Source organism: Melozone crissalis, unplaced genomic scaffold (assembly GCF_028551555.1).
Source record: "Melozone crissalis strain CALT ecotype California unplaced genomic scaffold, PUWL_Pcris_2 ptg000108l_1, whole genome shotgun sequence".
Lineage (NCBI taxonomy): Eukaryota > Metazoa > Chordata > Aves > Passeriformes > Passerellidae > Melozone > Melozone crissalis.
The window spans coordinates 123,563-149,191 of record NW_026535885.1 but is presented as its reverse complement, the minus strand read 5'-3'; the positions used below and the strand labels follow the sequence as shown (position 1 = coordinate 149,191).

General features: G+C 52.9%; 3 protein-coding genes and 1 non-coding gene across 12 annotated transcripts in view; 3 read left to right on the top strand and 1 right to left on the bottom strand.

The window, feature by feature from the left end:
* PHACTR4 (phosphatase and actin regulator 4) overlaps positions 1 to 1,586 on the top strand; it is a 32,284-nt gene extending 30,698 nt beyond the window's left edge. For all 7 annotated transcript variants that reach the window (XM_054292345.1, XM_054292348.1, XM_054292346.1 and 4 more), the window contains one exon: positions 384 to 1,586. In XM_054292345.1, the coding sequence (XP_054148320.1) occupies positions 384 to 399 (16 nt within the window). In that variant the 3' untranslated portion in view covers positions 400 to 1,586. The remainder of the gene's footprint in view (positions 1 to 383) is intronic.
* Positions 1,587 to 1,989: 403 nt separating this feature from the next.
* RCC1 (regulator of chromosome condensation 1) lies at positions 1,990 to 9,982 on the top strand. Of its 3 annotated transcripts, XM_054292246.1 has the most exons (13): positions 1,990 to 2,254; positions 2,666 to 2,707; positions 3,042 to 3,090; positions 5,069 to 5,146; positions 5,330 to 5,407; positions 5,510 to 5,697; positions 6,518 to 6,697; positions 6,779 to 6,875; positions 7,772 to 7,894; positions 8,088 to 8,243; positions 8,543 to 8,662; positions 9,077 to 9,229; positions 9,736 to 9,982. In XM_054292246.1, exons 4-13 carry the CDS (start codon positions 5,077 to 5,079, stop codon positions 9,909 to 9,911), a joined length of 1,341 nt encoding a protein of 446 aa, XP_054148221.1. In that variant the 5' UTR covers positions 1,990 to 2,254; positions 2,666 to 2,707; positions 3,042 to 3,090; positions 5,069 to 5,076; the 3' UTR covers positions 9,912 to 9,982. The 3 variants fall into 3 exon arrangements, with proteins under 3 accessions (XP_054148221.1, XP_054148220.1, XP_054148222.1); XM_054292245.1 differs by having other exon boundaries at positions 1,990 to 2,707; XM_054292247.1 differs by lacking the exons at positions 1,990 to 2,254; positions 2,666 to 2,707; positions 3,042 to 3,090 and adding an exon at positions 4,461 to 4,479.
* Positions 2,354 to 2,558, top strand: LOC128947879 (small nucleolar RNA SNORA73 family). Its single transcript, XR_008484059.1, has one exon. It is a non-coding gene; the product is annotated as a small nucleolar RNA SNORA73 family (small nucleolar RNA).
* Positions 9,983 to 15,435: 5,453 nt separating the features above from the next.
* OPRD1 (opioid receptor delta 1) lies at positions 15,436 to 23,300 on the bottom strand. Its single transcript, XM_054292227.1, has 3 exons — positions 23,029 to 23,300; positions 17,092 to 17,441; positions 15,436 to 16,366 (listed from the first exon to the last, which is right to left on the bottom strand). The coding sequence occupies exons 1-3, from the start codon at positions 23,280 to 23,282 to the stop codon at positions 15,834 to 15,836; spliced, it is 1,137 nt and encodes a 378-aa protein (XP_054148202.1). The 5' UTR covers positions 23,283 to 23,300; the 3' UTR covers positions 15,436 to 15,833.
* Positions 23,301 to 25,629: the final 2,329 nt, after the last annotated feature.

Genomic DNA, 25,629 nt, shown 5'->3' with positions numbered 1-25,629 from the left:
TGGTTTTCCTTAAACTGGGGCTTCCATCCTGGAGGCTCAGTGACCATCTGAAACTAGTGTGAAGCTGCAGCTGGAGTGAGCTTTTCTGGGGCTAGAGATATGCAGCCATAGCCACAAAACAACTTGCTAATGAGTGACCTTGGATGTAATCTGTGTAGTCAGGTCTGGATCGTGGCCCAAGTGATTCCTTTCCTTCCAGCTCTGTGTGGCAAAGTGGAGTGCAGAGCACAGGAAGTGAAATTATTTGATGCTCACGGCTTCCCTGAGGGCTGAGGGTTCCGAGATAATAATTCAATTTACTCTCTTTGGCCATCTGTAGTGCCCAAGTAACCATTTAGCCTGAGTTCCAAGGATAACACTCAGATTTTTCACTTGGCTTTCAGATACCATCGACCATAATATTCCAAGGAGGGAGCAAGAAACCCACGAGGGCTGGAAGTTTTCTGCATCCCTCTCCCAGGCAATACGGTGAGGGTGGAACCTCAGCTCTTCCAAGATTTGCCTTCCAAACATATCCAGAAAAGGGCTTTCGGCCAGGGAAGGGGAATCCTGTCTGAATGTAGCATTTCACTGGAACAAACACATCTCTCATGCCATCAGGCTGGAAGTGACACTATACCTCGTGTGGCTCAGCAATACGACTCTGCCAGGAGACCGTGCCCAGGGGAGCGACCCCTTCCTCCCCAAGCTGCACAGACTTGTCTTGGGGAGTGCAATTCCTCATTTCCTTCTCCTTTCCTTCAGGAAGGGAGATTAAAAACAAAGGCAGCTCTGATGTTGGGAAGCTGAGGAGAGCATGTGCTCAGAAGCAAATGTGTGTATATTAGCTGTGTACAGAGAACCCTGGCAGACAACTGACGTGGCACTCGCTATGTTTTGGGGGTTTTGCTTTTTTGTCATGTCCTTAATGTCCTGAATCACTACTGACCAACGGTTTGTTGTCCTGGAAGGGAATTGTGTAGATATTAACATATGCTGCGTCTTTTTGTTAAAAAAAAAAAAAAAAGGAAAAAAACCCCACCCCAACATATGTATAAATGCTCTGCACTCTCTCACACTTGCTGTGATCTTAATAACAGATCTTGAGATCTTTAGGCTTGTTTAACAAATTACAGAACCAGGAAAAATGACTGTTGCCTTTTTAAAACTTCTTAATTTGGGGAAACTGTGAGAGTAGTCAGTCGTTTTTATTGTGGCTTTCTCTCAAATGTTTTTTACTCTCCCAAATCAGGGTTGAAGCTTGCCTTTTTCTCATTTTTACAGCTAAACCTACTGGAAACTTGATCGTTTCACTGTGTGGGTCAAAAGGAGGGGAAGAATAGGTTTAAAAAGTGACCTTAAAAAGATGGTATTTCTCTTCTGAGAGAAAAATTCTTCCTTGATGCGGGTTTAAAAAAAAATCTGGTAGGGCCACTGCTGTATTATGCACAAAACTAAACTATCTGTGAGATGCCACTTGTGCGGGGGTTTGGGGTGGGGAGGGGGAGAAGAACTTTGTCTTGTTCACAGACCACACGGCCCAGCATCTGCTGGGGTCTCTTCCCTCACAGCATCCCCTGTACAGCCGCCATTACATTGTATATCAGTCTCCGCAACAACAGATTGTAATTATTAAATAAAAGTATTTTAGAATTTTTTTTCTTAAACCCTGCTTGTGTGGTCGTGTCTTTTCCCCTGCTCTCAGCAGGAGCCTGACCGGCGGCTCCTGAGCGGGTCAGCCATGGCGGCGCCTTCCCTGAAGCCGCGGCTTTTCGCGCCCTTCCGACTGCGCATGTGTCAACCGCCCTTCTAGCCATTGCGCAGGCGCGGCAGGCCCCGCCCCTTCCGCTGGGTGTTGGCCCCGGTCCCCATGCCCATATACGGTCTGTCCCCGCCCCTCGCGCGGGACGCATGCGCGCATTTCAGCCCCGCCTCCCTGCACTATAAAAATCGCCGCGCGGTTTCACTCGGCCTCTTTCACCGTGAGGAGTAGCGCCGTGTACAGGTAGAGTTCGCTTCACTTTTACCCTTTTACCAGTTTTAACCCTTTAAACCCTTTTTCTTGCTGTGGCGCGTGGTCGTGCTGGCCGCGCTGCGGTGTCAGCGGATGCCCGCTCTATCCCCGTTTTACCGCTAAACTACGCTGTGAGTTGCACGTGGCGGTGTGTGCTGCGGAGTCACCCCGCACCGCCTCAACCGCCGCTCAGAGCTATTTCCTTTTCCTACAGGTTCCACCAAAGCCTGTTTAAGCTTGGTTTGCGCAGTTCGCTCTAACGTGAGTATCTTTCACGTGGCCCCGCCGCGTGGTCGGCGGAGCTGGAATGCGCGGGGGCCTGGGGCAGGCAAGGTGGTTATAAGTGTTTAGAGCAAAGGTCCAACGTGGATATCCGGAGAAGTCGCTCTCTCTCGGCTCTGTCCGTGTGGCGCGTGGGAGCGCAGGCCCTCGGGCCCGTGACGTATAGTCCCTTTCCACGACGTTGGAGAGCAAGCCGGGCCCCGAGCCTGCAGCCTGCATATTCCTACTGCTTCTCTGAGCCCTTGGGCCGTGACAGAGGAGACAAACCATGCAGGAAACACTGACACGCCGGGTGGGACGGGGAACACGTGCCGAGCTGGGAGGGGGAGACATTAAAACACAACCTCCTGAGCAAATCCTTAAATTATCTTTTTTTTTCTTCATTTCCAGAACCGAAATTGAAAAAGGTGGAGTGAAACACGATTTTTAAAGGTAACTGCATTAAAAATGTAATATTCTGCGTATTTCAAAGATGTTTCTAGAATAATGGGTCGGTTTAGTGATAAAATTTCATTCCGGACGACACGGGTGGTAGTAACGTAAGTCCTGTTTGGAGGCTCCTAGCTTTGACGATTGTGTTGGATTTTGGATAGACGGGGAAAAAAAATTCCTGAGTCTTAAAGGAAAAAAAAAAAAAGGCCATGAGTCTTAGCAGACAGAAAATAACACTGCAGATAAATTTGCGTGCTGAACTTAAAGCTCTACTGGTGTATTGTTGGACACAAAAAAAAAAGCAGGAAAAAATACCTTTTTTTTAATATTGCAGAATCTGCTGGGGCGAAGTGACAAAGAAAATCTGCTTTTAGTGGGAAAGGGTGAGTATTTTACAGAGTTTGCCCAAGTTGGGTGGTTACCCAGTTCCTCTTAGCGCACTATGTGTAATAACAATGTAGCCGCAGAAATCAAAACGCGATGGAAGCAGGAGTGCGTGAATTTAGTGGTCTTTTAAAGCACGTGCTTTGAGTGCATAAAATAACCGGTGGCCCTGGTCCCTTGGATGTCCAAATGTGTACCTATTTACAGTAGACAACTCAATAAACTGAACTTGACTATGGCTTGTTGTGTGGTTTTGCTAAATTACCTGAATATTAAGAGAAACTTTGTGCTGTGGGTGGTGCCTCTCCTGTGTAGAAGTATGATTCTTGTTTGCTGCTGAAGCGTCTCGAAAAAGTGTGTAGAAGTGCTGTGTGGCACTGTTTGGGCTGGACTAAAACAGATCCTACTTTCAGTCCGGGTTTGGGCACAAAACCTTCATATCATGGGCAAAGTCCAGGAGGGTTGATGGGGTCTGTTACCCCGGGGCGGGGGGAAGCAGGGAGGGGATCACAGGGCTTTCCCTTGCCCTGTCAAAGGGGAGTGCTGCTGATGGGGGGGCAGGTTAGGGGAGGTGCGGCTGTGGGTTCGCTGAAATAGGCATCAGCAGTTCCCCAGATGGTGGCCCGGGAAAACATCAGGGTGTGGCTGTCTACCAAGTCTCAGCATAAGCCTGGGGTAAATAAAGGTGATGCTTCTCCAAGGTTCTCCAATCTCATGTAGGTGGGCTGTGGGTGAGCCCTGGGTCTGTAGATAAGCAGATAAAGGCCGCTGTACCAGCCAAGATGTTAATTAGGAACATGATTTTATTAGTAAATAAAAGGTAATATGGCCGAGTGCAGGCCTTCGGACTGGAACAGCTGAATTAATCACTGGAATAAGGGTAATCACATTGGATGAAGGGGAAACTCTAAAGTTTGCTGTCCTCCGATTAACTGGAGAAGTTTGGTCTAGTTCCTGTTTCAAGAGTAAAAGGGTTTTCCACTTTGCAGCAGTAGGTTGCTGGAGAAGGTGGTGGTGCAGACTTGCTGGATTTCCATACTCCATTATCGTTGTTCAGCGTGTTTAATTACCATTTTTTGCAGCAGCTCTGTTTGGTTGGCTGCGGCCTAGGAGGCATCTCTGGAGGTTAGAAGCAGGATGAGTTAGCGACACGGATTTATTGTCTGGGGGGCAGTGTATTGCCAGCCGCCTTGTGCTGCCTGCCCTTGTGTGTCTTTCTGTCCGCCTGTCCTGCCCCACCTGTCCTCGTTCCGTCCTTCAGTCCGCCTGTCCTCCTGTCCCCTTGGCCTGTGGGGACAGTGCCGGGGCCGCCGACCGCCAGGGGGCGCAGCGCCGCGAGGAGCCGGCGCGCGCATGCGCAGAGCGGAGCGCGGCGGCGCCGGCGAGCGGTGAGGAGCGCGGCGGGGTCGAGCCGGGAGAGCGGCGGGAGGCAGCGGCGGGGCGGGCATGGGGACACGGGGGCGATCGCGGGGGTCCCGGCGGGCCCGGGGCCGTCCTCGGCGCAGCCCACCGGACAGCGAGAGAAGCTGCAGGCGGCGGGAGGAGCCGCCGGTCCGGGCCGTGGCCTCCGCGGCCCCACGTGGGGCGGCGCCGCGGGGAATTCGAATGGCGGGAAGGGGCGGGGGCCGTGCTCTGTCCATGCGGAACCGGGCAGGGGGTGAGGACGCAGGTACGGCTTGGCTCCGATTCTTCTCTTTTCCCCTTTCCCGTTTTCATTCTCCTTTCTTTTCCCCTTCTCTCTCTCCTCGCCTACCTGAACCTAAAATCTGGAGACGTTCACATAAAATAGAGTATGGATAAAACATACAAGGGAAAACTTTCTATTTTCCCAGAGTAGGAGAGGGGATCAGTGTTCAAATCCCAGCTCAGTCACCAGTCCCTCAGGTGGTTTTTTAGGGTGTGAGGGGGCACCCCAGACAGTGAACAGGCCCGGTTCACCAGGTAGGTGACTCCTTACAGGCTCTTTTTGGCATTTAGATTCCACGATGCCGGGAAAACGCAGAGTGCAGGTCCTGGTCCCAGAAGAAGTGTCTTCTGAGATGAAAAAGGTTAAAGGTTAGTAAAATCCCTTAAAATTTTCCTTCCACTTTTCCAGGGATGATTTTCACCAGGAAACTTGTACTCCTACATGTTCTTTCTCCCCTTCCCTCCCCGCAGTCAGCCACCCATCACATCGCTCACAGCCTGGGATGGTGCTGACGCTGGGCCAGGGTGACGTTGGCTCTTTTTGGCATATAGATTCCAAGACGCCAGCAAAACGCAGAATGAAGATCCTGGTGCCAGAAGAAGAATCTACTGAGACAAAAAAGGTTAAAGGTAAGAAAAATCCCTTGGAATTTTCCTTCCACTTTCCCAGGGGTGATTTTTACCAGGAAACTTGTACCCTGACATGTTCTTTCTCCCCCTCACACCCCGCAGTCAGCCACCCATCACATCGCTCACAGCCTGGGCTGGTGCTGACACTGGGCCAGGGTAATGTTGGGCAGCTGGGTCTGGGTGAAGACATCATGGAGAGGAAGAAGCCAGCTCTGGTCACACTGCCAGAGATGGTGGTGCAGGTGGAAGCTGGAGGGATGCACACGGTGTGCCTCAGCCAGACTGGAAAGGTAAGTGCAGTGGGTTCTGGGATGTGTTCTGGAGCAGGGGGTAGGAATCAGCCACTGCTCTGCCCACATCTTGTTCCAGCTCTAGGGGTGAGCATGGTCTCGTGGACCACAAAATTTAGGGGCTCAAAAGGAGGACCTGAAAGGGGCCTACGGGAGAATTGGAGAGGGACTTAGGATAAGGGCATAGAGTGATAGGTCAAGGGCAAATGGCTTTACACTGACAGAGAGCCGATGGGTGACACTGCCATTTTAGATGCGATATTGGGAAGTTCTTCCCTGTGAAGGTGGTGAGGCTCTGGTACAGAGAAGCTGTGGCTGCCTCATTGTGGGGGGACAGAATGTGAGAAAATAAAGATAGTGCAGAAGGTAATCTCACCCTTGAGGAGTTGCAGCTGTGCTAATTACCAAAGATTAGGAACAGGCCACAGCCGTGTCCAATACGGATGAGTCCTATAAGAGTGGGTTAGCTGGATGAGGAGAGACTTGGAGTTTGTTGGCTGTGCTATGAGGAAGAAGGAGTCAGTGCTGCAAGGAGCTTCCCTTGAGAAATCACTGTGAAGATATGAGAGCTTCGTAGTAAGATGACAGCACCTCATCCCTGGAAGTATTCCAGGCCAGATTGGACAGGATTTAAAGCAACCTGATCTAGCAGAAGGTATTCTTGCCCATGGCAGGGGGTGGACTGAAGTGAGCTTTAAGTTTCCTTCCATCCCAGACCATTCCGTGATTCTGTAATAATTCAGCTTCGTGACTCTCTGTCCCCTGACTTCATACTCAGCCCCTCTGTGCTCCATCCTGATCATTTGCACCCAATCTGCAGATCTACACCTTTGGCTGCAATGATGAAGGTGCCCTGGGACGCGACACCTCGGCTGAAGGGTCCGAGAGCTCTCCAGGGTTGGTGGAGCTGCAGGAGAAGGTGGTGCAGGTGTCGGCGGGGGACAGCCACACGGCCGCGCTGACTGAGGATGGCAGGGTCTTTGTCTGGGGCTCCTTCCGGGTACGCTGAGTCCTCAGATACTGGAAGCTCCACTGGTGGCTGCTGCTCCTGTGGCTGATCCCTGTGTCTCTCTTCCCTCAGGATAACAATGGAGTGATTGGCTTGCTGGAGCCCATGAAGACAAGCTCCAGTCCTGTGCTGCTCCAGCTCAATACCCCTGTTGTTAAAATAGTTTCAGGTGAGTAGGTGTCATTGTTGAGATGGTCCTAACAAACAGAAGAACACCGTGTATTTAAGAAAGCTTCTCTTTTTTATTTTAGCAGCATGCTGTCTTTATATGCTCTCACAAAGTTTATACCTATTCATTGGGCACAATAAATTAACATAATGTTCATTGGTGCAATGCGGTCAACACCACTGTTTTCTGTCAAGATCTAGCTGCAGGACCCCTTGTTTATCTTTTCTTCTCCTTTTCCACGCTGACAGCATCAGTAGGACTCCTTTCAGGGGCAAAGGCGACTCTTATCAGCTTCTCTTCTTCATCTAACTCTTTCTGACTCACAGACCAGCTGTGAGCCCCTTCCACAAGCAGGGCTCTGGGGCGTGCAGGGTCAGGCAGGTACACAAGGTTGTCACAACCCTTGAGGAACGTCCATGAACTTTTCCTCCCTATTGGCTTGTTCCAAGGCTGATACAAGGGTGTACTTGCTGATCTCTGACTCTTTCAGAGAACAAACCTCTTAGCCCCAACAGATTCACATGTTGATTTAATATTTGACCAGTCTGATGTAGAATGCCTTCCAAGAGTGGCCTGAACTGTGACCCAGTGGGGCCAGAACACTTACTCTCTAATGAGGCCTGGGGAAGCTGAGCACAGCAGCCAGGGTGCTTGTCCGGGGCCCAGGGGAGGCTGGGGCACACCTGTGTCCTTACTGCCTTCCCAGAAAAACTGCTTTGAATTCCTGGGATTGGGAAGATGGAGATCCTGGAGTTTTAGGTGATGGCACAATTGGTGTTGAGGTATCAAGTGCAGTAAGCCCCATAAGCTGGAACAACTGGGGTTTACCTGTGGGATCTCAGTCCTGAGGACTTGTTGAAGACTTCTCCATAACTTCTTTTTCCTTCCTGTCCCAGGAAATGACCACTTGGTGATGCTGACAGTGGATGGCGACCTGTTCACGTGTGGCTGTGGTGAACAGGGCCAGCTGGGCAGAGTGCCAGCACTCTTTGCCACCCGAGGAGGACGGCGAGGACTGGGTGAGTGGATTTAGTTCTCAGAGGTGCATCCTTTGGCTTTGGCTCTGCCCTTTGCAGAGGAACAAAGGGCCCCAGTCCCTGATGCTCAAGGGCTTATGTGTAATCAGTGACGTACGTGCAGTGAGCCAGATCCTTAGGTGCAGCGAGGGTGCAAATCCTTAGTCCTTGCATAACGCTTTGTCTCCTACCCCAGAACGGATGCTGGTCCCCCAGCTTGTCCCTGTCAGAGGCAGAGGGAGAAGAAGCAAAATGCGCTTCCAGGATGCTTTCTGCGGGGCGTATTTCACCTTCGCCGTCACGCGTGAGGGACACATCTATGGATTTGGCCTCTCCAACTACCACCAGCTGGGTGAGCTATGTCCCTCCAGATCTCCTTCCAGTCCACTGCTGCCCTGGCCTGGTGGGAGAAGCTGCTGGGTGCCCCAGAATCTAAACACTGGATGCACCAGAGCTGGAAATGGGTGCGGGGCTTGCTCTGGATTTAGGTCCCAGCCCTCATGCCCCATGGGTTTGAGCAGAAATTAGATTTTGGGCCTGGGCAGCTGTATTGGTCCCTGGTAGGGTGAGCCCCAGGGTGGATGGCTTAGTGCCAGAGCTGTCCATGCCCATGGACCTGATCCGCCCGGGTTTGTGCGTCCCACCCTGCAGGGACCCAGGACACCGAGCCCTGCTTCTCCCCGCAGAACCTCACGTCCTTCAAGAACTCCACCAAGTCTTGGGTTGGGTTCTCTGGTGGGCAGCACCACACGGTCTGCGTCGACTCTGAGGGTGAGTGACTCTGTGACAGGTGGGCTGGGAGTCACACAGCAGGGTGGGGGGAATCCCATGGCCCTCAACCTGGCCAAGGAGCTGTTGGGATGAGGGTGATGTGCTGGAGCCCTCCAAGCTCTCAGTGTTCAAGGAAACAATGTTGGTGTGACATTGCAGCAAAGAGAAGCTGACAACAACAGAGACCTGGACTCAGCTGGGAGCTATGCTCTTGCACCTCTCCAGCTTACTGATTTTGGGGAGCTGAAGGGTCTCTATCCCACCCTGCCCCTTCTGGATGGGTCTCAGGGTGTGGTGTGGAGGAGCGATGCTCCTGCAGGAGTCAGGCTTGGGAAGAGGTCCTGGTCTGCTTTGGCCTTGCTGCAACTTCTGCCCAGCTCAGGTCTCCTGTCTTGTGTGTCCCCTGTGCTCCAGGTAAAGCCTACAGCCTGGGCAGGGCAGAGTATGGCCGACTGGGCCTTGGGACAGGGGCAGAGGAGAAGAGTGCACCCACCATTATCCCGGAGCTCCCCAGTATCGTCTCGGTGGCCTGTGGAGCGTCAGTTGGTTATGCTGTCAGCAGTGATGGTGAGTGCCAGGGCTTGGGAACCCTGCCTTCTGCACTTCCTTCGTTCCTCCATCCAGCCCTGCACACCGTCACCACACACTGCCAGCTGGGTTGGGTCTGGAGCCGGGTCCTGCTGCCCATCTCCTGGGGGCAGCTGCGCAGTGGCTGCTCAGATGTGTTTGTGGGCAGCAGGGTTGGTCATGCGGTGTTTACCGGGAGGGGGTTGTTGGCCTGACAGTCTCTGCTCTGACTCTGCCGATGCCAGACCTCCGTGCTCTGGTGGCGCATCTGCCTGTGCGCAGTGTCCGCAGGAAGGAAGGTTTGGAGTGGGCTGTGGGTTTATTTTTCTCCCGCAAAGGGATGAAAGTTCTTTGGCCCTGTGATGGAACACCTGTTGAGTTGCAAGTGCTCGTTCTCTTCCTCCCGCTTGTGTTTTGGACTCGTAGAGATGCACTGTCTGGGTGCAACGTCACCTTCCCATTTTGCAACAACCGGGAGCTCAAAGCTTGCTTCACCTCTGTTGCAGGACGAGTGTTTGCGTGGGGAATGGGCACTAACTACCAGCTGGGCACCGGAGAGGAGGATGATGTCTGGAGCCCCGTGGAGATGACGGGGAAGCAGCTGGAGAACCGGCGGGTGCTGGCTGTGTCCAGCGGCGGGCAGCACACGGTGCTGCTGGTCAGTGACAAGGAGCAGAGCTGATGAAGCGACACCGCAGCCGGACCCAGCGGAATCACAGCACCCCCAGACCCCCCACAACTTCTGCCTGGGTTGGGGAGGGCAGGTGGCTCATGGAGCTCGGCCCAGCAGCGCCTGTGTGGCTGGAACAGGGTGCCCGTGGGTTCTCTCTGCAAGCATTTGTCTGTTTTCCTGTGGTGCCCAGTGCTCTGTCAGCTCCCCGGGTCAGCTTGGTCCTAAACTGATCCCAGTTCTTTGCCTGGATGGATTTCCACTTCTTGTCTTTTTTTTTTTTTTAACATTTCCTGGCCCAGCAAAGCTGAGGGTTTTGTTCTTTACTCTGCAATCAGGTTTGGGTAATAGTCTCCCTGAGGTCCCCATGTTCCCCACATCTGGATGCTCCTCCACCCCCTTCACCTAAACCACCTCTGGATTTGTCTGCTGCCACCCCCCAAACCCCTCTGAGCGTGTTCCAGGTGGATCTGAGTCCAGCAGGAATGTGCCCAGGAAGCTCTATCCTCTAATCCAGAGCTTGTGACTGCTGTGGGGAGATTCTGCCTGGTGAGGGAGAATGCTGCTGGATGATGCCTAGCACGGTGTGACCGCTGGAGGCTCCTGCCTCCCATCCCCTCAAGCTGAGCCCCTGCCTGGCAGTCGGGCCAGGAGCAGATTCCCCACTCCCCATGGCCTGGAGCAGCCGCCTCATGCTACTTTTCACAGTCCTGGCCACTCCCTCTTTGCCATTGCCTTTGGAAACCCAACCAAATCCATCCCACAGATGGGAACACTGTTACTTTAATTTTTTCTCTTTCACTTGCTGAGGAAGGAGGTTCATTTGCTGTTAGGGCCTGGATGAGCAGACACCCAGACCACAGCTATGCATGGAGTTGCTGGAAACAACAGCATTCCTCCTCCCCGTTGCCTCCCTGATCCAACTGGTCTTGATTCCTGTGCCCAGCCTGCTCCATCCTCTCCTTATAGGAGGTACCTTCCAGGTGCCTGGAGTGAGGAGGGCTCTGCAAAAAGTTAATTGTAGCAATAGGAGGGGGGGTTGTGGCTGGGGAGGGGTGTCTGGGGTTATACAATGGTTCCAAAAGGGTTGGATTTTTTTAAAAAAGAAAATGTATTTTGGTTGATTAATCAAGGCAGAAAGGACAAAAAAAAATCTTTTAAATTTGGAATAAACTGAGTTTTGATAAACCCAGGCTTTTCCTGCGCCTTGGAGGGCTGGGCAGTTCTCCCGTGGGGACAGTCGGGACAGGTGTCTCCTTTCGGGGCGCTGTCCCGGTCCCAGCTGTGGCCGCCAGGTGGCAGCCGTGGGGCTGAGAGAGGGCATGGTCCCTGTCGTCTCGGTCACCCCCCTTCAGTGCCCAGCCTGGCTGACGGGTCACCCCACGGATCTGTGGGTCTCCAGGAACACAGCCAAGCCCGTTGCACACCTGGAAGGATCCTGGCTTGTCCGTGCAGGGTGCTCCCAGCTGGAGCTGAGCCAGATGTGTGTGGAGACTGGAAGCCACGGGGCAAATTCCCACATCCTGGTGTGACTGGAGCCCCAGGTCGCTGTTTACACTTAATTCATTTGCGCAGGAGCAGGTTCCTTAGTGAGCCTGGGCACTGAGAGAAGCTCTGCTGCTTCCATGTGGGATGAACTTGGATTTACAATCAGGGATGGCCTCAGTGGGTCCAGCTCTGGGGTGCTGGGGGCACCCGCATCCCATCAGGTGGGTTTGTTCTGGTGGTTGCAGTCCTGGGCTTGCAAAGGACTTTATTTTTACCTCTAAGCAAAAGATTGAGATGTGGGCCCACAGGGAATGTTGTATTGTGAGGGATCAAGCCCATATTTTGCTGTCACTGCAGGCTGAGCCATGGGCAAGTGCTCTCTAATCCTGTGGCTAATTTTGCTCCCTGGGGACCATCACCATTTGATACCAATCAGTGAAATGTGACCTGCTGGATACCTGATGCAGGAACTGCTCTTCGCTTAGGCTTGATTCCCAGCAACAATATTTATCCAAAGCCAGCCTCAGCTACTGGGGAGATCCCACATCCCAGTGCTCCCAGTTCCTCCCTGTCCCCTACCTTGGCAGGTTTTTGCATCTATCTCCCACATTTGGGCAGCAGGAACAGCATCAGTGGTGTGGACACAACAGGGTTGGATCCTGCCGGGAGCCAATGCAATTCCCTGCTCCAGCTCCTGTGGGTGCAGAGAAAACCCAGATCATTACTAAATAAGATGGGATTGTACCCATCCCTGAGGGGCTGTTCCTGTTTCTGGGAAGGGGAAAACATGTCTTTGTGAATGGGAAGCTTGTTGGTATATTTAAGAAACATGGGAAAAGGACTGGGAGAGAACAATAAGATTTAAAATATTCAGAACTGATGAGTAAGCAATTGTCTTGGGAACCAGTGACACTTCAGTGGGAAGCTGCTGGAAACTGGGGGAAGGATGAGCCCCCACACAGGGGGGAGAGGGTGGATGGAGGAAAACAGCTTAATTGAGGGAAGGGAAATGTCTCATTAACAAGGTTTTGTGCTCACAGAGTGAACCGGGGGCATTTTGAGGATTAGGAGGAGGAATTTGGGTCCTGTGGAGTGGACCCCTGGCTGTGTCAGGATCCAGCCATAGTCAATGGGGGAGGTTTTCTAGCACTGACACCTCCAGACTCTCCCTCATCACCAGCTGGCAGCTCCACACTCTGGTCTGCATCTGTTGCTATTGGAAGTGCATAAAAGGCTTTTGCTTTACAGACAAAAGCTGGGAAAGTGGTATTTGAGGGCTTCAGCATCCCTGGAGGATGAGGCCTGGCAGTGTGAAGATCTTTTGGGCCCAGATTAAAAGCACTTTGAGTGTTGTTTGTGAGGGATTTTTTCATGTTTTTTTAACATGTTGCTGTTTTAGATAGAAAATTTCTGCCTGTGCAGTGGTGCTGCTGGATCTACAGGGAGAGAATTGCATCTTCAGGAGGGTTTGGAGGATATTCAGATTGTTTTCTTGTTATTCCTTTCCTGCCTGGAAGAGGAAATGAGCTTTAATTATGGCCAAGCTGCCTGTGATGGGGTTTAATGACGGTTTAGTCATTGTACTGGGCTGTCTCTCCAATCATTGAGGCTGTTGCCTGACCAGTATATTCCAGGATAACTGCCATGTGCAGTGCTCTGGTGTGGCTCCTGGTAGAAGGGTGTCTTGGGTCTCTTTAGGATGAGAATTGGGCTGAAATAGTGATGTGGTGGTGTCTCTGTCCCCTTCCCAAACTGCTGACATCCTGGTTCCTTTCCCATTACAACAGGCCAAAAATAAGGAAAGTCTCGTATGGCTCACTCAGCTCCTGGGAGCTGGGGAGGGGGATCCTGGCTCTTTCCCTGCCTGGAGGAGCTCCAGGGCTTACACAGCGTCCCAGACATCCCCTCCCTGCATGTTCCTCCTGGTCCCATTTGCTCAGGGAATAAAACAGCACAAATTAAGCAGAATTTTTAACTCTGAAAGGAGAAAAAAAATCCTCTAGGAATTATTCATAGTGATTTTCTTTCCCTATTAAATGATGAATTGCAAGACAAGCATCTCTGTTGAGCTGAGAGCCTGGGTCCACCCCAGGCTGCTGCAGGGTCAGGGAGGTGGGAGTTCTTGTTCCTGTCCTCCCCAGGAAAGCCAGATCCCTTCATTTCCATCTGCATATTAATGCAATTCCAAAGTCAGCCTAAACATGCAGACAAAGAAATTGTCATCATCATAATTAATCACAAGCTCAATACATCAGGGTTCATTATTTGGTGAATTAATTAAAGAAAAAAAATTGGGGAAAGGATGTTTCCTGCAATAGCACATGTTTTTGGCCTGCAAATGTCCCTGGAAATAGCCTGTTGGTGTGTGCCAGCATGGGTTGCTGTATAATTAACCTGGGCTGGCTGCTAGTTTAACCGGGCTGTGAAATCTCCAGAATTGGTGTCTGGCTCAGCTTTCCCAGGGTGCTGGGTAACGGACGGGGTCCTCGAGTGGTTTTCACATCCACTCTGCACTCTTTATGGTTCTCCTTCTTTGGGAACTAAGAAACCTACACTGCAGAAGTGATCAGTACCCTAAAGTCCAAAGTCTCGTTAAGCCAGAGCAAAGTTACAGGCTCCAACACCCGTTTCTGTTGCTTTTCCGCTGAATCCTCATTTGTATTTAAATTACAAATGTAATTTGGGCCAGAATTTGGGCTGCTTGTCTTTTGAAATAAAATTATATCTTGATGACTGTTGGCAGAAGAGGTTTTTGGTGACTAGGGCTTGCAAACAATCTCAGCTCTAAAGGGCTTGGGGTGTTCACAAAGGTGAGTTTTTCTAAGTCCAGGTATGTATTCAAAACTTGAATTCAGAATCATCAAATGGCCTGAGTTGGAAGGGACCTTAAAGCCCATCCAGTTTCCTGCCCTGACATGTGCAGGGACACCTTCAGCTGTCCCAGGCTGCTCTGAGCCTCATCCAGCCTGGCCTTGGACACTGCTTCCCTGAGCAACCTGTGCCAGGTTATCCCCACTCTCACAGGAAAGGGTAAATTTAGAGGCAGTTTCATCACTCCCCAGACCACCCCCCTGAGCTCATTTTTGATGCCTGTGAGTCACAAGAGAGCTGGAAACTGCTTCCTATCTTCGATTTTATTTTACTTGAACTTTTAGAAAGCAGGGTTCCTGTACAGAAATGCCACAGTAATGCAAATATCCCAAGGGTTGGAGCTGGAGATAGTGTCTGAAGTACTTTGTGAGATGCTAGGGATCCGGCATATTCAGCTCCACCACACACGTAGCAGCTGCTGTGGTGGGAGGTGTGATGGGAGGCCTTGGGGTCACTTTAGTTTCATACAGCTATAGACAGACATACATATATATTTATAAAAGTACACAAAGAGTTCCCTCCGAGCCCGCTGGCTAAAGCACGGCCCAGTCAGGGCAGGCTCTCCCAGTGCTGCTCGCTTGCAGTAGGATTTGCCCACAGTTTTCCAGCCCAGCATCACATCCATGTCCAGGGCCGCCTTAGCTGCAGTCAGAGGTCTCTAAATAACACTAACCTAACAATGACATGAACAGTAGAAAGCTTTCACTGGGAACAATCCCAGTTTGAGGAACTCCAGGAGAATTTTTACAATGGATCTGGAGCTTTTTGAAAACTGTCTCTGAAGTGGCATAAGTTTTTCTTCCCATCTCCAGTTGTCCTTTGGACATAGCTCAGAGTGGGATGGAATGAGGTCCCATGATGTGGCAGAGAAAATGGCCTCAAGTCATTCCAGGGGAGGATTAGGCTGGATATTAGGGAATGTTTCTTTGTTGAAAGGGTTGTCCAGCCCTGGCACAGCTGCCCAGGGCAGTGGTGGAGTTAACGATCACCAAAGAGATTTAACCATCACTGTGTGGATGTGGCACTTGGGACATAGGCTAGTGGTGGCCTTTGTAGTGGTAGAAGAACAGTTGAACTTGATGATCTTGGAGGACTTTTCCAACCTGAATGATTCTGTGATGCTATGATCACCTCCTGGCAGAGTTCCTTTCTGCCATGTGAGTGTTTCTGTGGCTGTGGTGTCATCCTGGCCTGTGCAGGAGGATAAGCATGTGGAAATTGCAGTTCTGGTGCTCTGGGCTCTGCCAAGAGCCACGTGTTGGAGGATGACAGCCTCTGCTGGGTGGTGTTGTTGGTTGAGGAGATGGCATCAGTGGAGCATATTTGCCCAACTTGCCTCTTGTTCTCTCTGTAGGAGAGCCCTACATCATTTGGTGAGTCCCAATTCTCCCATTTTTCGTCCTCAGGATGTAAAAAGTTTTTGCAGTCAGTCTGTATGCAAACCCAGCAGTGTTAGTGAGCAGCGCCCAGCCCACCATTGTGCTACAACTCTGTGGTGGTGACCTGGGTGACTTCTGAGCGCAGCTCATCTCCTCTGTGTCCCTGGCAGCCCCGCCGGGGGCTGCCCACGTCTAGTCATGCCGGCTTGTTGCGGGCTTCAGAAGCGGTGCAGGTGGAGACGTGCTCCCGCGTGGTGTTCCTGGCGCGGGAGAAGCTGTTCTGCTCCACACGAGCTCGGAAAGGCAGGCAGAACTCTCGGAAGCACCTCTTGAAGTTTTCATCCAGGAAAGCATAAAGGACAGGGTTGAGGCTGCTGTTGGTGTAGCCCAGAGCGATGCAGAAGTGCAGGCTGGCCACCACATAGGGGTTCTTCTTGTCTATGTCCACCAGCGTCCAGACGATGACGAAGATGTGGATGGGTGTCCAGCAGATGATGAAGGCTGCCACCACCACCAGCACCATGCGTGTGATGCGCCGCAGGTTGCGATCCTTCTCCTTAGAGCCTGAGAGGAGCCGGACGCTCTTCAGGCGAAGGATCATCAGCCCGTAGCAGATGGTGATGACCAAAATGGGGACCAAGAAGGCAAAGATGAAGACACATATCTTGGTCACAGTGTCCCAGTAGATGGGAGGGTCAGGAAACTGGAGAGTGCACAGGACCATACCATCTGCAGCAGAGAGGAAGGTCAAAGAGGAAGCTCAGTGTCTGCTGAGAATATTCTGCCTTCTGCTCAGTAATGGCTTCTTAAAACCCTAGGGAGATGCATTCCTACCTGCCTGCTCTTGGCAGAGGTTCCCCAAGAGCTCTGTGCCATCAGACCCCTGTCCAGAAGACACTGAGGAGAGGCAGTGGATGCAATGACTCTGGAACCTTTCCCCAGGCAGGACCTCCTGGGCCACTCAAGGCCAATCCTGCCTTCTCTCAACCCCCACGATGGACATCCCCATGTCACATCCACATATCACCCTTCACTGAAATCTGTCCACTTCCTCAAGATGCCCAGAGCTCTCCTAGCAGCTAAGGACCAGTGACCCCACACAGGAGCTGCAGATCTTAGTGTGAGCCACTTGGAGACTTTGCAGTATCACTGGGGTTTTTTTAGGCCTCCTGCTTTCCATACCAGGAGGTGGGGAGAGACACTGGCTGGACTGGAGATGGGGAAAGGTGTGGGATCCCTACCCTTAAGGGGAAGGGAGGACAATTTCTGGGACAGTTTCAAAGATGGGAAATAACACCATGATGCTTTTTCCAAGACAGGGCACATTTATGGTGTCACAGACAGGTGCCCACTACTGACCACAAATCTGCTACAGGACCAGAGCTCAAGTTTGCCAGATCACCCCTGGGATGAACTGATGGGACAGGAAGGGACACGCACCCCAAGACACTTGCCTTTTGACTTGGTGACTGCCATGACCATGATGGGCACCCCGATGAGGGAGGAGAGCACCCAGATGCAGACGTTGATGATCTTGGCTTTGGCCGGCGTGCGGAAGTCCAAGGCCTTGACCGGGTGGCACACGGCGATGTAGCGGTCCACACTCATCATGGTGAGGGTGAAGATGCTGGTGAACATGTTGTAGTAGTCAATAGAGAGCACGACCTTGCAGAGCAGCTCCCCAAAGGGCCAGGTCTCCATGAGGTACTTGGCGCTCTGGAAGGGCAGCGTGCTGGTGGCCAGTGCATCAGCCAGTGCCAGGTTGAAGATGTAGATGTTGGTGGCTGTCTTCATCTTGGTGTACCTGGGGGTGGCAGAGAAAGGGCATGTTACACGTGGTCAGGGCACTTGATGTGATGAGGAGGGGGCACAGTTTGTCTGCTCACAAGGTGACACCGGCCTTGGTGAGCAAAAGTGTTGTGATGTGCCTTTCTGCAGCACCAATGTGCTCAGCATTTCCCTGAACCAGTTGCACAATGTCCTTTATCCCCTCAACCCTCCTTCATCTGATTTTCCACCTAGTAAATTGTGATTATCCAGCCTGCTTCCCTGTCAAGGTTGCTTGCAGAAATTGGATCGATCACCCCCGGAAACAGGCCATCTGGAAGCAGCCCAATTAGCCAGCCTGGAGCTCCAGAGCCTTTGGGGGAGCCTGGCTGTATCCCCCAGGGCATTTGGGAAGGGCTGGCTCCGCTTCTGGTTCTTGTCACACCATGGCAAGAGAAATGTGTGGTCCCTCATGTCCAAACGTTTCCTGAAGGGATGAGGCAAAGTTATGGCAGATGCCAGAGAAGCAGGGATGTGTGTGTGTGTCCCAGGAGCATCCAGTCCTGCAAGTGTTGATCAAAGGGATGCTTTGAATGGTGTGGTGGCTTGGAAATAGATACTGAGGGATCTGCTGGGCACCCCCAAAGAGCAACACATGTGGGCAGGAGTGGCTCTGTGAAGACCCTGCTCTTTGCAGGGCTGCACCAGCAGCTCCAGCTCTTCCTGTGCTCCCTTCCAGCAAATCCCCATTGCTCAGAGAGCATCCTCCCCAGCCTCAAGCTTTTTTAGATGTACCCTCATTAATTAACATCAGGGTCAGTTTGCCCAAAACCATCTCTGCATGCCTAAGCCTGCCTGTAGCAGCACTAGGGAAAGGCATAGAGGGGGGAAATGACCCCGTTGTTGCTGAGATGAAAAGGTTGCTTTCCTTGGTGTACTTATAAAATAGACAGAAAGTGACTTTTCACATGTGTGGCAGGGGTAAGACAGTTTTAAACTGACAGAGGGCAGGTTTAAAGGGGATATGAGGGTGGTAATAACCTGGCACAGGGTACCCAGAGAATCTGTGGCTGCCCCATCCCTGGAAGTGTTCCAGGCCAGGTTGGACAGGGCTTGGAGCAGCCTGGGATAGTGGAAGGTGCCCTGCCCATGGCAGGGAGTGGAATGAGATGGGCTTTAAGGTCACTTCCAATCTAAAGCATTCTAGGATTCTGTGATAATTAGTACAGCTCATTGCATGTTGGGGGTACATGAAATGAGTTAAGGTAGGGGGATTGAGTGGTTCCCATCTTAGGTGGTCCTGCCATGGCTGGAGCCCAGGACAGCAGGTTGATGTGGGAAAGAGGCTCTTGGGATTGATGGTGGTACCCAATCCCTTCCCCTTATCCTTTCCCCATCTCAGAAGGATCAGGAGAGTGTATTTGTGGCGACAGAGACCCACCAAGTTGCATTGTCAATAGAACTGGGAACTGGAGCTGAAAAACTAATTTCTCTCTGTGAGAAAACAGAAAACAGCAGCTTAACCCAGCTCCCAGCTCCAAGAGCATTCCTGTCTCCTTCACCATGGCTGCAAATGGCAGCCCGTTGCCCAAGGGCGGAAATATTCAAGCTGAGCTTTTTTTTAAAAATTTTAAATATGGCATTAAAAATGTCTTGTCCTTGAAAAGTCCTTTTCTGTTCTCTTTAGTGTTATTTTGCAAGCGCTTTTGCAGAAAAGTTTCCTCCCAGGTTAAACAAAAAGCTGAGAATTTGTGGTATTGTCAGGTTTTGCCTCTCCTATGTGAACAGTCAGTTCAGGTAGATTCACACATCTTTGGTCTCTGTTTTTTGAGTAAAGTGGTAAAAAAATCTGTTATTCATTCCATGATCTGCCAGATGTGCTTAGCTGTGCTGGGTAAGCACTTCCCAACCCCCTGCCAGATGTGCCGAGGTGGGGGACTGGAGGGCCAGAGCTGTCACCCATCCCCAGGCAGGATGGGGCTGGTGAAGGCAAAGCAGTGACAGGGATGACTGGGATGACAATGGGAATGTCTAAGATGATGGATTGACTCTGCCAATGCATTTGACTGCAATAACAGGGATAACTGGGATGAGGCTGGGAATAACTGGGATGATGAAGGACATAACTGGGATGATGGGGTTGATGGGAATAACTTGGGATGATGATAGGGATGACTGGGAAAATAAGGATGGCAATTTAGCTTCCAGTACTGGGGTTTTGAGGGAAGATTCAGCCCTCTCCAGGTTTGGGCTGAGGTTTCAACCTCCTGCACAGGGTGAGGCGTCCATCCTGATGACCCTCCTGAGCTGTAAATGAAACTGCTGCTCCAGGAAAGAGGTTTATTGCCCACATTAGAGCAAATCATCCACTGCTGCTGATGGACCTCCCCAGGCTGCCAAACCCATTGCAATTAAGTGAGTGCCTTGATTGGGAAGTTATGCACTTGAACGGAACAATCTGGGTAGTGTTGATGGAGAGAAGAGATGGGAGGGGATGGGGCAAGCACAGGGCAGCTCCGCATTCCAGTCTCGACTCCCAAGTGGGGATGCCCTCTCCAAATCTCTTGGAAAATAAATAAGTGAAAGAAAAGTGAATAATAAGTGGAAGAAAAACTCCTGGAGCTGCTAAAAGCCGCTGCCTGAAAGAGCCTGGCTTGACAAAGCCTGCACCCAGCTGTCCCTGCAGCCTGCGTGGGAGCTGGTGGGGGGCTGATGCGCTTAGTGGGGATGAGGCACTTGCAGCCCTGAGCTCGCAGCTGCCAATTGCTTCCAGAAGTATTTTTAAAAGCATCTGACAATACAGTGGGCATGGCAGTGCTGGTCAGAGCTGTGGTGGGGAGGGTGCTGGGTGTGCTGGGCTCCCTCCAGGTGTGTGATGGGCTTGGCTGCTCTGGAGAGGGATTTATTTGGAATTTGGCTGTGCTTGGCTCATGGTGTGTCCATTCACACAGCTATACACCAGGGTCCTGTGTCTGCATCTGCCAGCTCCTAGCACTCATGGACGTTGTGGCAAACTCAGTGTAGTCCCAGAGGTCCCTGACCCCCGGGATGTGCTCCAGCCGTGCTTCCAGACTGCCTGGACCCCCAAGGGCACTTAGAGGTGGCATTAGGAGAAGAGCACAAAGCAAACACCCAAAATCTCCCTGGCAGTGAGTCCAAATCCAAGCTGATCCCACCTCATAGCCCTTTCTTCCATGGACACAGGTCTCCCCTAGTCCTGGCCTAAACCATGTCAACATGGAGCAACTCTGACAAGGACCCTGGGAAACTCCAGATGGCTTTGGCCATGGATGGGCGAAGCCCCTGTCCCAGGGGCTTGGAGGATGATACTTGCACATTTCATGGGAGATATTCTCCTTCCCCGGACGTGTTCAAGGCCAGCTTGGACAGGGCTTGGAGCCACCTGGTCTAGTGGAAGGCAACCCTGCCTATGGCAGGGTAGTGAAACAAGGTGGCCTATAAGGTCATTTCCAACCCAAGTCACTCTGTGATTCTGTGTTTAATTCCAGCATCAGTTGGAAAATGTGGGGCTAGAAGGTGTGGTGAAGGGATCTGTGGCCATCAGGCTTGCTAAAGCCTGGGTTACATGGAGTTACTCAGTAAAATAGGGAGGATGTTTGCACATGAAATCACTCTCTTTAAAATGCTTTCCCTCTCCTCTCTGAGCAGAACCAGCTGGAGGGGGTCTAATAACACTCATCCCTCACCCTGACATTATTCATGGCATCTGTCTCTGCTGCAATTACCTCAATTTGCTTTTTCAGACCAGGGCTCATTTTTGATGCCCCTTTTGAGTGGATGAAAAATCCCATTAAGGGTCAGGTCAGGTCAGCGAGTTATTCCCCCATGCCACTCCCCATTGCCGGCACTCTTGGACGGTTAAAAACACACAGCAGAGCCCCACAAAGAGTGGGGAGCAGGGGCAGCAGAGCCTGATACCAGGGCAATGGGCACTCCAGGGTGGCTCACGGACACGTTTCAGGATGGTTTCCTTCCCTCCGGTGAGTCACCACATTTATTTGTGCGCATGCAGTGCCAGGCTGTGCTGACCTCTGGTAACAATAGCTATGGACTGAAAGGGATGGGGAAATGAGGGTGGAAATGGTAAAAAATGTGAATTTGGAGGGTTTGTTTAAATCCAGCCACCAGCTCTGGTTTGGCTTTAGTGTTTTGGCCAAGCTGGGGTTACAGCATCACCTGAGGCAGTGGAAATTGGAATCACCCCACAGATTCTGGACCGACAGGACCAAGCCCCCTCCAGTGCAAAGGGGGCGGCTGTGAAGCCCAGGCACCTAGTGAGACTCTTCTGCTCCCTCCTGCCAGGCTGGAGGTGTTGAGGTCTGTGCCCTCTCAGTGTGACTGCGAGCACAGCCCCATCCTTTGCTGCTGGCAGAGCTGTGGAGGAGCTCTGTCAGCCCTCGCTGCTGGCACTGGTCCTGTGGTCTGGTAAGACTTGGCTTCATGGTCCCAATTTCTATGTCAACCCATCTTAACCAGGCAGGACCACCCAGCGTCTCGGACAAAGGGACTGATGAGGTTTTGTATCTTAGCACAAGTGTCTGGCGGGATACAGCAGTATCTTGCCATGCCCCATCTTTAAAGTTGGGGGTATTTGGGTCATGTTGCTTGCTCTGGGGTGCAGAGACCCTGCAGACCCTGCCTCTGCCCAGGGAAAGCCTCATCACAGGTGCCGAGGTCTTGGATGCAGCTGAAGTAGGTCTCTCGGCTACTGGAGCTGGTACCCCACACTGGGGGGAGCAGAGGACAGCTCAGCCGTTGTGGGAGATGGGGCTGGGCCGTGCAGTGTCTGCTCTTTGTTAGGGAAAAACAGAAGTCAGGCAGCTGCAGGAGGTGCTGGCACAAGAAGGAGCTGGGGATGGGTTGGGTGGGTAATTCCCACTGATGGAGCGAGGTGGCAGCAGCGGGAACCCGCCAGCCCCTGGCTGGGGCGGGCGGGGGGTCTGGACCCACCCTGCAAACAGGGCAGCTCCCAGCCCGCAGCGGCACCAGCCCTGCGGCTCCGCTTCCTCACAAAGGACAAGAGGCACCCATTGGGGTCGGGCTGTGTCGCCCATGCCCCCCCCCCCTTCCCCCATGCCCAAACATCTCCCTCGCACACCCCGAGCTGCTCCAGGCGCACATGGCCTCTGCTTTCACCCTTGGCACAGCACTGCACCCCCCACACTTGTGCAGCCTGCACACGTACTGCTCACACGCACATCGCAGCCGTCTCGATGCGCACAAGCAGCCGGTTCACACCCAACCCTCCTCCTGCTGCTGGCAAACTCACACCCAGTGCAGACACACCTGGTGCACACTCACAACCGTTGCACACTCACTCCTGGTTCACACTTACTTCTGCTGCTGTTTGACACGCAGCACACACTCACCCCTGCGCACACTTTCTCTTTAGTGCAAACTCCCTCCTGGTCCTGTCTCAACCCTGGTGCGCACTTACCCCTAGTGCACACCCACTCCTGGTGCACACTCACTCAGTGTCACCAGCTCACACCTCCCATGTGCTGCACACTGACCCCTGGCACAGCCTGGCCCCATCGGTGCTTTCGCACTCGGTGTGCCCAAAATGCCCCCTTGCTCCCTGCGCACCCCTGCCCAGCTCTCACCTGACGATGCCGTACATGACCAGGACGTTGCCCAGCAGCCCCACCACGCACACCACGGAGTAGAGCGCAGTGATGACGATGGCGATGAGGATGGATGTAGCGTTCTTGGCCCGCTGCAGGCCCGTGTCGTTGACCCCGTGTCCGGGCAGGGGGGCCCAGGCGGTGCCGTTGCCCCAGGGGGTGGCAGTGGCCGTGGGCAGCCCTGAGGGCAGTTCCACGGGCACATCCATGGTCGCATCCATGGGCAGCTCCATGGCCCGCGGGCGGCCGTGGCCCCGCTGGAGCCGCCGCGCGCATCCGAACCCCGCGGGTTCGAGCCCGGCTCCCGGCCGGTGCCGCCGCCTCCTCCCGCACTCGCGCGGGCCCGGAATGCTTTATAAACCCGCGTGTCCCCCAGGCCACGTGGGGCCGGGGGCGGCCCTGCTCGCCTGCCCGCCCCCTCGCCTGTCTGTACCCCTCCCGCTCCCTGCCTGCTCCCCAGATCCCTGCCTGCTTTTCTCCCCCTTGCTCCCTACCTGTCCCCCCCGTCCCCGCCTTCCTCCACCTCGGTCGATGGCTGCCTTTCTCCACTCGGCAGGTCCTTGTCTTCCCTCCACGGTCCCGTTTTCCCCGCATCCCTGCCTGCCTCGCCCCATGCCTCCATTCCTGCCTGCCTTTCTCCCCCACGGTTCCCTCCTTGCCTCCCCGCTCTATGCCTCCCCGGCCCCCCGCCCCAAGCCTGTCGCTTTCCCTCCCCATCCCTGCCAGCCTCCCCTCCCAGTTCTTGTCTTGTCAGTCCCTGCCTGAGCCCCGCTCTCCCCAGTCCCCTGCCTCTTTTCCCACCACCCAGTCCCTTACCTGCACCCCCCTCCCTCATTCCTGCCCCTGCCTCCCCTCCCTGCCTGCCTTCCTAATCCCTGTCTCTCCCCCGGTCCCTGCCTGTCACCCATCCCCGGAGCCCGCACGGGTCCCCAGCTGGAGGGGGAGCACGATGGATCCAGGCGCTCTGATTGTTCTGGGTTTTCTTTGTCTGTAAGAAAGCAGGGGGACAAGCAGCCCTCTTGTCCACAAAGCAAAGACGGGCGGTCTCCGGTTCTCCCTTGGCTTTGCTTTTTCTTCCTCTCCTTCACTCTCCCCACCATGTGTTGTGGGGTTAGGGGGTGCTGGAGGAGCTTGGGGGTGCTGAGGAGGTCTGGGAGGATGTTGCAGGGGGATTAAGAGGGATATTGTGGGGTGGGGGAAGGAACTGGAGGCGTGCTGGGGTGAGAATGATGCTGGAATGCTGAAGAGGGATTTGTGGAGCAATGTTGGGGGCATTTAAGAGAAATGCTTGGAAGGCAGTAAGGAATGCTGGGGGTACTAAAAAAGGTTTCTGGGGGACTTGGGAGGGATGCTGCTGCAGAATAAGGGATTTAGGGAGATGCTGCAGAGTGAAGGTGCAAATATAGACCCAGCAGCAGCACCTGCTTCGCAGAGCTGGGCTTTGTGGGGTGTTGAGGGTCACCCTCCCCTTTCCAAAGATCCTTTCCAGCCTTGGAGCAGGACTGCCTTTCTCTGGCAGGGCTCCCCCCTTTCAGGGACTGCAAAGCTGAGAGGCAGGAGCCTTATTTTTCCTGGAGCCCAAATGGAGGTGGAGGCTGTGGGTACACACACTTGGGGTGTCCCCATCTCCTATTTGCTTTGGGAATAGATTAATTCATTGCCCTGTGCCCTGGGACAGCACTAGCACAGAGAGAGAGGGTGATTTGCTGCAATTTTGGGTACATTTGGCTCCAGAGAGACTGAGCAAGAGACACAGGACATGGAGGAGAGGCCAGCAGCTTGTTCAACCCTGGAGATAGGGCTTTCAGTTTGCGCAGAGCTCTGCCAGTATCAAACTCCTGCAGTACTGAAGCATCCAGACATTTCACCAAGAGCCTCATAAAAACACCCAGGAGGGAATTAATGGCTTTTCAATCATCCCATGGTTCAGATGGTAACCATGGGATGAGAGCTCCAGGGCCTCTGAGCAGGGAGGGAGGAACAATGTGCTGTGTGTTTCTGTCCTCACGGTGTGAGGTGGCTGTGGTCCTGGCTGTGTCCCACAGGGCTGGTGGGATGGGTAAAGGCAGGAATTGGGTGCACAGGGATGGATTTAACATGTATATCTTGGTCCTGCCCTTTGGATGCATCAGCCTCCTTACCTGGAGGAGGTTCCCATTCCTGCAGTGCTTTTACAAGCCCGGGCAGGACAGAGGGGAATGTTCTGCACCTGTGTGTGGTCCAGAATACGGGATTTAAACACCTTCCTGGGTGAAAAGAGCCTCCGAGACCCAGAGTGAGGTGTTGAGCATCTGCTGTGCCCAGCTCTGGCGCAGGCTGGTTGCTGATCTCTCCCAGTGGCAAGGAAACATCAGGGTGGGGAGTGTGAAATAGCTTTTAGCATGGCTGAGGAGCTCTCTGGAAAAGAACTCATCCCTTTGCTTGGCTCCCGGCATGGCCGGAGCCCCCACACTGACCCTTTTCCAATGGGTTATCTGCAAAGGACTAATCATGCTGGCAGGTTCCAGCAAACACGTCCTCTTGGCTCAGCTCCAACATTTCTTTAGAAATTTTTTTCAGCTGGAATGTTAAAAATAAACC